Here is a 13,259-nt window from a genome sequence, read left to right as displayed (position 1 = left end):
CACACACACACACACACACACACACACACACACACACACACACACACACATATATGCTCCACAAAAATAATTTGTTAGAGGGCTACTGCAGAGAATTGCATTATATTTTACAGCTGCTAATGATAATTTGGCCACCCACACACACTGCTCCCACCTGTTTTTCGAAGGCAACTTTGAGAGCATCCACCTCTTTCTGAAGCTCCATTCTCTGCTGAATACTGGCCTCTTTTTTGGGAACAGCATCCAACTAGAAATTCAAGTCAGAATGTAAAGTCTGTTCAAGTCTTCAGGGTGCAAGCAGATCTTATATCTGCTGTATAGTCATTTGTTTTCCTAGTTGTTAAAAATCAAGTAAATGAGGATCCAGTAAAACTTCAGATCAAATTCAGTCAGTGCATATTCAATCTGACATTAAACATTGATTGAAAAATAATTAATACTATATGTCAGAGTTTCCCTGAGGCATCTCTGATAGCTATTGGATCCAGTAACACTGAAACGGTTTCTCTGAAAATAATAAAAAATGAATGCCTTCATACGTTGGGACTGCCTCTCTCTACAGGGTTACCTGGCTTCCTGCTGAGTGATATGAGCTACACCGCTTCATATTTAAAAACGGTTAGCCCCGAGAAGAAGAAGGCTTAATAAATAAAGCCACAACTTTATTTCTCTAATGTCACTATTTTACGTTCATATTAGGCCTGCGTGAAGTTAAGAACACAACTTTGTGTAAATATCATAGCCATCAATCACCTTCTGTTAGAGACAAATGTAAAGCATTTTTGTGGTACTGTTGAATACTTGTGTAAACAGTCTTCGGTAAAATCAATTATGAGTTATTGTTCATGTGAGAGTCCTTATTGATTGGCAGATTTGTGGAAACGAATGAATCATATTGTACAACTGCTTTGTTTTCAATATTTCCTTAATGTGTGAATTCCCTGATGCGTCGTTGTGATTTCCTTTCGTAGAGTTACAGTATGTGCTTGTGCGATGTGCTGATGCATTTCCCATGACTCTTGTTCTCCTCTTCTTTCGTTTTGAAAACTATAAACATCAGTACAATTCCAGGAAGCTCAAGAATAGAAAATTACTTCTGGTGTAAAGCAGATTAACGATTTAATGTGCTGATCACTGGCACTGTGACATTTACACTCAAAATGCTCCCATACCTGTGTGGAAGCCTTTTTTTGTAAGCCAGTTTTCCACACCAATTGCCAATATAAGTAATATATATAATATATATATATTATAAGTAATATATAAGTAATAGTAAAAACATAATGAGGAGTGTGTGTTTGAACATTGTGAGGTTTACTGGTAAAGCAGCAATTAGCAACTCTGGATGTACAAAAAGTATATATACATAAATACAAAATAAGAGAAGCCTTAAGGTGCTAAAAAAAACAAGACCACTCATGGATACTGCAACTACCTAAAATTGTAGCATGTGTTTCTTCTATACTTATTACTATTAAAAGTAATAATCTACAGGTCACCTGTGCCCGTAACTCATTGTGGATAAATTGCGTGTGCTCTAGCTGCTCAGTGGCCATGGTCAACGCATGCTCCATCCTCTTGAGGGCTTGCATCTGCCTGAGGAGAAACACAGGAACCTTTAAATATGTATCATTTTCACAAGGCTGTGACTTGTACACAAAATGAGAAAACTCAAAATGAGGCTCATTATTTAAATTCCTATCAAACATACAGCAGCAGAATGCAGCTAAAGAAATGCTCTGAACAAATGAAATGTACTATGTTAAATATTTAAACTATTCCCAGAAACATTCTGTGTGCATACTGAAAAGTACAGCAACATGCTTAGGAAACTAAAACCACAGGATTTTGACTGAATGTCAAATATATATGAAATAACACATTTACAGTACATTGTACATTTATAGGTGCAATAGCCTTTACACACAGGGTGTAATTATTGAGGTGTGTGGATATAAGGGGACTCATTTACATGTGTGATGGAGCTCAGCTTGACATCACTCTGTACCTATTTTTCTCCCTCAGCTGCACAGATTGGCTCTCAAACAGGTGCTTCCTGTCGAGCATGATGTTCTGCAACTTCATTTCCAGGATACCTCTGGTGATGAAAAAAACACAATGACATGCTTCAAAACACCCAGCAAAAGCCTCTCCTCAGACTAAAACACTCTCTCCATAATGTCCATTTCTGACTGTGACTGTAAAAGTTTATACCTGTTCCCCATGAATTCAGCGTCCTCCTCCCTGTTGACCTGCTGCTCTTTTAGCAGCTGTCTGCACTCCCTCTGACTGGCATCTACTTGGGCCCTGAGGCCCTCCAGCTCCTCATTCAACTCCTTCTTCTTCAACCTCAGAGAGTGGTTACGCTCGTTCACCTCCTTCACTTGCTTCTCCATTTCTGAAATATCTGTATTTAATAATTCTATCTTCTTCATTGCAGATCTAATGTGTTTGGAGGGAGGGTTGAGAGAAAATCCAAAACATACAAAGAACAAGTGTAAGTATAAAGCCAAGAGTGTCTGTGTATTGCTCTTCCCTTGCCCTGTAAGAGTGCATATCTTATGAAATAACAGCAAGTGTGCATCCATCTTTTACATACACCCCCCAGTATCCCTCAGCTTTGTGAATTTCAGATTACAAGTCACAGCTCACATGGCTCATACAGACAGTTCCACTGCATCACTTGCAAGCCAGATTTAATTTGAAATAAACATAAAAGAGACTGCAGTGCCAGTGGAACAGTTCTCTGATGATGAAGAGGCTTTTGACTGCAGCTGCACTTTAATACAAAGATTAATGATGTCCGATGCACATGTTTGCCATGTTTCTTTTTTAATTAAATAAGAGGGACTGAAACCCTCAAATTCTTGAGAAAAATGTGACTGTTGCGACAAATGTTACCCAGTTTTTCAGTTCCTCATACTTCCTTTTTGCAGGGTTGCAAAGCCTAATGTGCAGCCTAAAGCACGTGGCTGGAAAGATATGTTACAGAGAGAAAACAAAAGGAATGGTTTGAGCCAACTGACAGGGAGTGACTTAACTTTCAAAAGATGTTTCTGCTGTCTTTTCTTCTTGTGTCTCACTGAAGCACCCTTACTAGCTATTTTTCTTTCTGGTCTTTGAAATGTTCATTTTCTGATCTTCCCCAATAACAAATATTGAAGGGTTATATGTGCTTACTCCCTCTTCGAGCATTTCCTCTCAATCTCCTTTAAAACCTGGTCAGGGATGGTGATGAGCCGGGCTTTCTCAGCCTTGTTACACACACACACACACACACACACACACACACACACACACACACACACACACACACACACACACACACACACACACACACACACACACACACACACACACACACACACACACACGTGAAAGAAAGCACAAGATGTGTTATTTAATTGAAGGTGTGCTGTAAGCTATAACACACACACATACACACACCTCTTTAAGCTCTATGATCTCCATCATGTCCTCCAGCTCTTTCTGTTCTTTCAATATCTGCGTTTCATGGGCTTCCACATCTTCTGTCAGACTTCTGTGCAGGGAATGAGGGTAACATATGCACAAACAGAACGCTTATTATCAGAAGAATTTTCATTAACAGCACTTAAAATATTCAGCTGCATCCATTTCTTATTAAAACGGACAATGAGAGCACACCGAATGAACCTGAAAAGATATATAGAAGCAATGAGGCAAAGCCATGAAGCGCTCCATGGTGTAAATATGTACACCTGTTTCAATCTTCACGGCAACCTGAGCAAACTGCATGTGTGCCCTGCTCACTGAACAACAGCTGGATGATATACCTGACTTGTAGTTGTTTTTGGGAAACCTCTTTCCTCAGATCTTCATGTTTGTCCTGCAGGGCCTTTGTTCTGCTCTCCAGCTCCTGGAGGACACACCCGCAGCATGAACATTAGATCACATATCAAGCAGGTGATGACAATTTCATTGAGCTCAGGAGACCGGCAAAATACTAATGTTTTTTATCCTCTCATATTTTAATGTCTCATCTAACCTCTGGCAGTTCTGCACATGGATTTTTGTTTTTTAAGACTCATAAACTGTCTTCTAATGCACTGATGAAAAATAATATTAAAGTCTTTTAGTTGTGTAAATGGTAAAACATTTTTCCGTGCTAGTATTAGTTCTAATCTGAGTATGAATGTAAACAACTGCAACTAAACCATCTGTTATCAATTCAACTTGTTTAATGTAATGCACTCTGAAGCTAGTGTAATTAAAAATGTATGTGAGAACTTAATAATGAAATACATAGCTTATTAATCATATTTGACAAGTGTGTTTGTGTGTGACAGATAGAGAAGAAGGCACATTGTTTGTTGTTTCAATAACAAATGGAAAGGCCCCTTTACACATACACTGTTACATCTGCTACTTGTCTAGTAAAGGCAGCAGCTTCTGCTATTCTAATAAACAGAAGAAGGAAAGCTTGCATGACTATTATTTGACCATACACTTCTGATGTTTTACATTTTAATTGTTCATGAGTCCTGGTCCTACTGCCATACTTGATATTCATGTTGAGCCGTCAAAATGCTGCACTGCAATCATGGCTCCCTACAGTATAGAGAAGCAAACCGGCTTGTCACTTGTTCTAAAGGTATGAAAAGCAGAACTGTAGTAGATAGTATTCAAAGTATTCAAAATTTGAAAGTTAATTAAAGCTGCTGAATATATTCAACAAGTTCTACAAAGCTCAAAATCTAAACTTCTTTTACCATGAGCGTAACCATAACCATCATTTTGATTGATCGAGGATGATTAGAGATTTGTGAATAAATTGCTTCTTAAGACTTCCCTAATTCTGTTAACATTCTTGATTTTATTTTACCTATTCTGAGGTTTAGTGCTGCTCATCCAAGTGTTGGAAATATTTGGGAAAACAGCATTACATTGTGGTAGACTTCTGATCAGTAATGAACATAACACAGTATTAATATGACTAATGGCATCCTTCAAGTACTGCAGTTTCAAAATCAAGACGATATTGGGATTCAAGAATGATATCATTGTTATTTTTCACTGTAAATGTTTTTCTTTAATCAGCATGCCGAGAATCATGTATAATACAGCGTGAGCAGAGATTCAGAGAGGAGGCGAGTATGCTATCAGAAACTGTCCAAAGACATACTATTATAGGCTCTGATGTCTGTATATTGTAAGGGTATATTTGTTTTTACTTTTAAATAATATATTTAACTGCTTTGTCATGCGTTTTTTATGACAGTTGCCGTTTTATCTGAATGGGAGATTGCAATACAAAATGTTTCAAATGGCTCCAAAAAAGAGCCAATGGCAAGTCTTAATAGTGAGGGATTAAGTCTGGATGGAGGCTTAAAGTAAAACTCATATTTATCCTCTGAAGACAGTTGTTGCAGTAGTAATCCACGTCTCTAAAACTACACCTGGATGGTGAAATAATGAACTTACAGCAGGTTTTGGCTGAATCTCATTCTCTTTCTCCAGATACTGCTTCTCTTCCCGCAGACTGCACAAGTAAGCGTTGAGGTGGGTTAAGAAGAGAGCGAGAGAGGGTAGAGGAGAGGGAGGGTAAAGTTGAACAACCAAACAAAATGTGTTATTAACAGAAAGAAATAACCTGTTTCATTTCCTGGTTAAACAGAAAGAGGAATGTGAATAGAGGAATGGGTATTTACGTTCTTTAAAAAATATACTGGTGTGCAGTTTCCAGGTAAGCAAAACCAAATTCTTGTTACTTGAAAGAGGAAACACCAAAAATGAAAGGATGTAATGGGTATTAAAAGCTTTGCATAAGTTGCTATGAAAGGTTTCTACTATTAGTGAGTGAATAAAAATATCTAAATGCTACAGTATACTATAGACACACATAATGTATAAAAGAACCAGCATACACAAGCTTTCTCATTCATACAACACAGAATCATAAATCAAGTACCCAACACAGTATAAACGTGCATATAAAAACATAATTTCTATGAATTTTTTATCTCCCTGCGGCATATGCTTTTTGTGCATTTGATTAAAGTTTGTATGAAGTAGTTTCGAGTCAGCTTTGTCATTGTGTAAAACCTTACAATAGCACATAGTGTACAGCTACACGTTTCACAAAGTAAGTGATATTAATCTTCCTGACAAGTTGATCTATTGGAGATTACCTGATATACAGAGAAAGCTGCATGAACGCTAAAATATGTGACTGGAAAAAGTGCTGAATTCCTGTGTATCTCTTTGGCTAAAGATAAAGGGTGATGCATGGTGAGCATCTGCTCATCACATGCAAACCGCTGGCCATTTGGTCGGGAGAGGAGAGGGGAAATGAACAGAATAAAAGTCAGAAAGAAGGGGAAAATATGAGACTGGAGGGGAAGAAAGAAAGGGCAGAAAGATAAAGGAGAAAAATAAATGATGAGAGCCTGAGGACAAGAGAGCTCACCACCAAAATGCTGTCACAAACAATATGCACACTCAGTGTCCAAACCTGTCTATTACAGCATCCTCAGAGAATGCCCTGTAAGTGGTTTCCATTTAATATTTCAATTACGGCTGGACCTTCAACTCTCTGCCTCATTGTGTGTGCTCTGCACTAAAAATCACTGTGTCCTACAAATCATATATTTGCAATACAGTGGTGAGTTTACGTGCTGTGAGTGGTTTATATTGCTGAAGCAATCCAGGGTTGAATGCAATGTAGGGAATGCAATGCAGGAAAAAGAAAAGAGATCTGCTTAAAAGCTTGCTTTCAGTGCCACACAGAAACTGATTTAAATAATTGTATTGCTAATCATTCATCTCACAGTTCAACTGCTTTCAGTCTTAACAGACACACATCAACAGACAGTGACTAAAAGGTACCCTTTAACTGAAAGCTCACATACCCCAAGAGATAGTTTACCTACTGTCATTGCTTACACACCAACTGACATTTTAACTATTTACACTGCACACAGGAAACTATCTTGGGTGATTCAATCTTCAACTGATATTTCAACTGATTTCATAGTTTCGTAGTTCAACTACTTTTATCTCAGTCTGACAATTTGACCGCCTACAGGGCATAGACATTTGCATGTTTGCACCCATTTTCCACGTGAAATTTCATTCGCTTTCATCATTTCAAATGGCATTTCAACTACTTTCATCTATTTAAATGACATTTCAACTGACTGCTTAAAGTGCTTCAATTTGCATTTAACATCTTACACACACAACACATCAACAACATTTTAAGACATTTTGACCTGTTCAGTCTTTGTACCTGCAAATGTTCTAGTTTTTTGCTTTTTGTCTTGTAAATTACTGGTTGATTTTACTTTCTCAGGACTCAATGAAATTTATTACATCGACAAAGGAAAAGAAAATTGCTCTGTGACATGTGCAACCTGTAACGAGGTGTCACAAGTTGACATTGCTTTGTTTTCAAGGGTCAGAAGCCTAAATGTTTGGGAACCACTGGTGCGTGTTATGTTGCTTAGCAGCAATGTTGCAGTAACCTCCCTTTGGCCCTTAAAAAGAAAGATTTGTGTACAGAAAAGTGGGAGCTTGTCGAGCAAATGTGTTATTTTTCATTGATGTGGGTGTTTGGCTCTATGGACACACTGTTAGTGGTGTTGAGTGAGTTACGGGAAGGAAAAGAGAAACCTGTAGAGTAAAATTGGTTGCGATGAGAAAAGAGACTCGTGGGAGCTAAAGGAAAGGATTAGAGGAGAGGAACAGAAACAGACTCCAGGACTGGCGTCAAAAAACTAACCAGTGTGAAGAGCTCATACAACAAGACACGTTACATCCAGAACAAACATAAATATCTACTCAAACCTGGTATTTGTATCGTGAATTGCGTACATAAAGTTTTCCCCATGACATAAATCTTTCAAAAATGTGGCTACTTTTTCTTTTGATAACAACATTTCAGTGATACAAAAAGAAAAAAGCTGTCAACCAAGCAACACACACACACAAACACACACACACACACACACACACACACACACACACAGCACCAATACTATGTGTCTTTTACTCTTTTACTGTGTGTGTGTGTGTGTGTGTGTGTGTTAAGCCCAAGCTGCACATTTGAGAGAAGTTTGTAATAGATTAGATTTATTATTATTATTTATTTATTTTTGGCCTTTATTTTGACAGGACAGCTGAAGACATGAAAGGGGAGAGAGGGGGGGGAAATGACATGCAGCAAAGGGCGGCAGGTTGGAGTCGAACCTGCGGGCACTGTGATGAGGAGTAAACCTCCAGATTTTTTGAATAAAATGTAATTTTCATTTGATAAAAAATCTGACTGAAAATGAAACTTGCAGCATGAGTGATTACAATAATAAAGTGTGTACATATATATATATATATATATATATATATATACACATACACACATACACACACACACACATACATACATACATACATACATACATACATACATATATATATATATACTATACACACAGCTCACCATTTCAGTTTGTGCTGTGTCTTGTGCTCTCTGTCCTCAGTAGCTTTTAGTTCATTGTATGTCTGGAGGAGCTTTTTTCTCAGTTCATTGACCTCACTCTCAGGCTTCTCAGAGGTGCTCTGCTCCTCTGTTCTCTCCAGCTCATCCTGCAGCCTCTCCAGCTCAGCACGACACCTCTTTGCTTCTCCCAAAAGGTGGATCTCAGAATCCTGGGTACTATTGGATGAAACAATGATTTAAGTTTGTGATTTGCTGTAGACAGGTACATTTTCCTAACTGCTGGGTACATTTACATGCTTTCTAACAGTCCAAAACACAGGCAAAACTGTAGACTGACAATGTTACGTCATTTCTACATAAAAAACATGACAATACGGTCTACTTTTCAAGAACTACTTGTCATCACAAGCTTTCATGTTCATATTCACTAGATCTCATGACTCTTCAGTAAAACTAAACAATAGCTATAACATGAATCTATAGAAACCCCAGTCAAATGGCAAACCATATAATACAAATAACCTAAAGAGCCTTAACTCATCTGAATCAGATTTTTCAAAAAAGCTGTGGTGCCATTAAGTAACGATACAGCTGTTGATTTCCATGATCAACTTTTTAGTACTAAGCCACTTAGATGTAAGGTGCACATTTAGATTTTTTTTCTTGTTCATTTTTTACAAGAAATTACACCGAGGTTTGTTGTTTCCACAAGAAACTGGGGTCTCAAAAGCTATTTCACGTTATCTAGTGTGTGCCTGGGGGGCCTTTTGTAGAATTAGTGTTCCATTAAGGATTCAATAAAGCTTAAAAAGAATTACAATTTTTGATTGACATGTTTCTTAGCCTATTACAGCCAGTTGTGTTGGTTAGTACTGCCTCAGTTACAACCTTGCTTTCACCTCATTGCTTAAATTAGGATTCCTGGCTCCAATAACTGAGTGAGAAGTGACCCCAATCAAAATGTCTCTTCAGAAGCCAGTGGCCTGTCACAGATGCTACCTCCACACTTTTTCAACGGTATATACAAGCAGCACAACTAGATCTGATAAGGAGTTTAAGTTTACTTCAAGGACACTATCATTGGACACATTCTGGCTGTCACAAGAATTGAACTTCTCTGCCATGCTGTACTGTCAACATCTTTGTAGTCAAAATGCACCTTCAAAATATAACACACAATTATGATGGTGACAAATGAACTTCTGTTTCAACAGGAATACATACCTCTTCAGAGTATCATGGAGTAGCCTGAAGCTGGATTTCAGTTTGGCTACTTTGGTCTGGCTGATTGTGCCCAATGATAACAACTGAGGAGCATGGAAACAGAAATATTACAAATCACATGGTCATGAAAAAACAGCAGGTACTTCCTTATATAATTGAATATTTGTGGTTTTAAGTAACTCCTAACATTTAAAAACTCCTCTCAGCAAAAGAATGTTGGCTGGGTCTTTAAAAATTTCCTTGTGTGTCAATCATCCACATCTGAAGAGTCCAGCTACAGCAGACATTACAGCAGTCCTAAACTTGGCTTCACTCAGCTAAGTTGGCAACACATCCTCCTGCACAGGTTTGCCAGCTCAGGATGCACCATTTCAAAGTCTTTGATCTGACCCAGAGCTGGCTGTATAAAAGCTAAGATATTAATAGAAAATCACATTCTGTGGAAATCTCTTGTTGCCATTTTTTCCAGACAGAATATTCAATGGGATGATATTGCTTTGAACCCTGCAATTCTGACCAGTAAGCACTTTTGTAATATGGTTTAGTGACATTATTAAGTTCTAGAACTTGAAAACTAAATCACTGGAGACTCCAAAAGAGTTCCAAATTTTATAATAGTCAGAAGTTGTTTTTTTAGTTGTTGTTTTTTAAATTGCTTTATTTTTGCTGTTCTATGCTCAAACTTCTGTTACTATTGTATGAAAAAAGCTCTTCTATATCTCTTTGAACTTGCCAACACAAAGTGTGATCGACCACAACAAAGCCTAACTCCCTGATGTCTGTAAAGAGGATTCAACCCAGGTTGGGCTGAATAAACTTGAATCATCACAGTAGATATCACAATATCAGAACACCCGTTCACAATCAGTATAAAAAAGAACCTCCAACTATCTGCAATCTCAAAATGGGAAGAAAAATCATTGAGAATGGCCCATACATAACGATAGGTAGATTACAGGTGCCATTAGTTCTGGATGATAGTTGATAAAAAAGATACACAGCTGTGAAACCTTGGTAAAAAGAAAACAAACACAGCAAAGAGAAAGATAGCAGGTCAACAATAGTGCAAAAAGGGAAAATTATCACAAAGAGTTATTGTTACATTTCTCTCTGTGGCAACTTAGTTGTGTGTGTGTAAACAGTGATAGAAACAGAAGACCAGTGTTGTTCCCTCTTATCTTCAGAGCCAGGCTGGTAGAGTGGGGAGTAATGAGGGATAGCCTTGTCTGTATCAAAGAGCCGCAGAATTGAGGATATCTCAGGTCAGACTGTGTAGCAGGTAATCTAATGGCAATGAACACACACAGACACTCTGATTACACACACACACACACACACACACACACACACACACACACACACACACACACACATATACACACACATAACTCAGCCCGACTTCAAACATTAGGTATAGTAGATTATATTTTTAGATTATATTGTTTATCTAGCTATTGTCAAATGTACTCGCAAGTACCGGACCACGTTCCAAGGGCTGAAGGACAGAGATATGAATGTTCTGAATAATATAGATTAAAGCTCTCGTTAATATGATTTATTCAGATGTTTTTCAGTCAGTTTGCATTTGTAGTCACCCAAGGTCTTGTCACTACAAGCAAAACACCTGAAAAGTATTACATGATCTGTGTTTAAAACATTTCGATGTTTTGTTAAATCTCTCATTCTTACATCTTGAAATGGTAAGTGGGTCATCTGGTCCAGATTGATCTTTTAACTGCAACTTGTCATGCACTCTAATATTAACTCCTAAAAAAAAAAAAAAAGAATATTACGGGAACATGCAAAATTATCTCATATGTTATGTTAAAATTGTCTCAAAATGATCAAATATTGGTAGTGTTGTGTTTTCAGCATACCAGTAATCCAACAGTCATTCTGGCCATACACTGGGCATTTATCTGAGGGAAGCAGCCTGAAGCTGTTTCAGGCAGCCTCTCCAGTTTTGGTGCCAAGACTTATCTTCAGCGGTATAGACTATTGGAGGCTTTTATAGGGTGGCTGCATAAGGCTCACATGTGGCAGACCATCTTTGAAGTGCGATAGAGATAATCACTGGAAGATATTTATGCAGGCACATGGACACACATACCTGTCCATCTACTCCCCCCAAGCATGTGATTTGTACTGCAGCAATAAACCCTCCAGTAATCTGAGTGTGTGGCAGCAGGTTCTGTATGTGAAGTGTATAACAAAAATAAGCTGTGGGCTTTAATACACCTGTACCCTCAGGGAGAAAAATAATGACCACAGAGGCACAGCGCTGGATTCCACTGTGTGATGGAGAGAACCACCATCCCTCTTTGTGTGTATCTATGCCTTTATGTGCGTACATTGACTGTTTGAACTGGAGTTGAGCCTACAGTGCTGTAATATTTCCTTTTCTGACGTTTTCTTCTTTCAGGGCTGAGAGCAACTTCAGTAGATGAAATCAATTATCCGAAACTGTGTCACTTCTCAAGAAATATGACATGTCCATGAGACGCTCCAAACGCCCCATAAAAAAAAATCCAATTACATGACCTGTGGTTATAAATCCCATAATATACTGGAACAATAACCATGTCCTAGAAACAAATAATCAGTGAGAAGTTAATGAACTTAATACGGGTTTATAGCAGGACTCAGGGCATGTAGGGAAACAACCAGTCTGTAATTGTCACTGGGTGAGGATCCAAAGCTAAAAATTGTTCACTCTGCAGAGTAAATAATTAGTTTTAATAGCTTGTATTGCTTAATAATTTCTATAGGATACTCCATGAAATTGCCCAAGGTATAAAATATGACTGTGGGTAAGTCTGAGCGCAATTTCTAAAAACCACCAAAAATGACCACATTACCACATCGCCATTATAGGCAAAAAAAAGTGTATTGTTCATAAACATTTTATTATCTGTTCCATCAATGGTGACATTACAGCAATTAAAGTTCTAATACATTTTATAGTCAGCCATTGTGTAACTTCACCAAAAGCTGGCGCCACAGATTGGAGTGGTGTGGACGAGAAGGCTGGGTCAAAACTTGTCTGTCAGCCAATATCTGCTATGTTGAGGTATATTTGAGCAAGGCACTGTCTGTAAAATAACAATTCAATATTCTTGTTTTTGATATCTGGTCTTCTTAAGGAGAAGGGAAGTGAAATAAGAATTATCATGTGGGGAAATAAAGTTCTTAGGGATGTCTCTATTGGTATAAACCAAATAAAGCAAATTTCATTTTCAAGGGGGTCCCAAAACAAGACATTTATGATGCTTTGTTTATTGTAACATTGTACGCTACCAAAATGTCCCAGTTTCCTTCATTAAAAAAAAAACTGGAGCCTATTTCACAAAATGCCAAATGCAAGAGAATCATTAAGCAGCACAAAATAAATACAGAACACAGAGCAGCCAGCAGTTTCAATTAATGATATCCACACTGACAGTCTGTGAGGGGAGTAGAGCCATTTGGGTTTAAAAATGTGGGTTTTATTTTGCATTTCTTTTTGTGACATGCTGCAGGTCAACCTGCTGATGTTGGCTTGAAATCACTTTTTAATTTC

The 13,259-nt window shown here is 37.8% G+C and overlaps 1 protein-coding gene across 2 annotated transcripts in view; it reads right to left on the bottom strand.

Annotated features, from left to right (window-relative positions):
• ccdc146 (coiled-coil domain containing 146) overlaps positions 1–13,259 on the bottom strand; it is a 45,328-nt gene that overhangs the window by 19,567 nt on the left and 12,502 nt on the right. For both annotated transcript variants that reach the window (XM_032505231.1, XM_032505232.1), the window contains exons 3-12: positions 9,701–9,783; positions 8,477–8,692; positions 5,464–5,521; positions 3,816–3,898; positions 3,448–3,541; positions 3,181–3,254; positions 2,215–2,442; positions 2,009–2,098; positions 1,500–1,596; positions 155–247 (exon numbers count right to left, since the gene is read on the bottom strand). In XM_032505231.1, the coding sequence (XP_032361122.1) occupies positions 155–247; positions 1,500–1,596; positions 2,009–2,098; positions 2,215–2,442; positions 3,181–3,254; positions 3,448–3,541; positions 3,816–3,898; positions 5,464–5,521; positions 8,477–8,692; positions 9,701–9,783 (1,116 nt within the window). The remainder of the gene's footprint in view (positions 1–154; positions 248–1,499; positions 1,597–2,008; positions 2,099–2,214; positions 2,443–3,180; positions 3,255–3,447; positions 3,542–3,815; positions 3,899–5,463; positions 5,522–8,476; positions 8,693–9,700; positions 9,784–13,259) is intronic.

Source organism: Etheostoma spectabile, chromosome 23 (genome assembly GCF_008692095.1).
Source record: "Etheostoma spectabile isolate EspeVRDwgs_2016 chromosome 23, UIUC_Espe_1.0, whole genome shotgun sequence".
NCBI classification, from domain to species: domain Eukaryota; kingdom Metazoa; phylum Chordata; class Actinopteri; order Perciformes; family Percidae; genus Etheostoma; species Etheostoma spectabile.
This window is presented reverse-complemented; position numbering and strand designations above follow the sequence as displayed.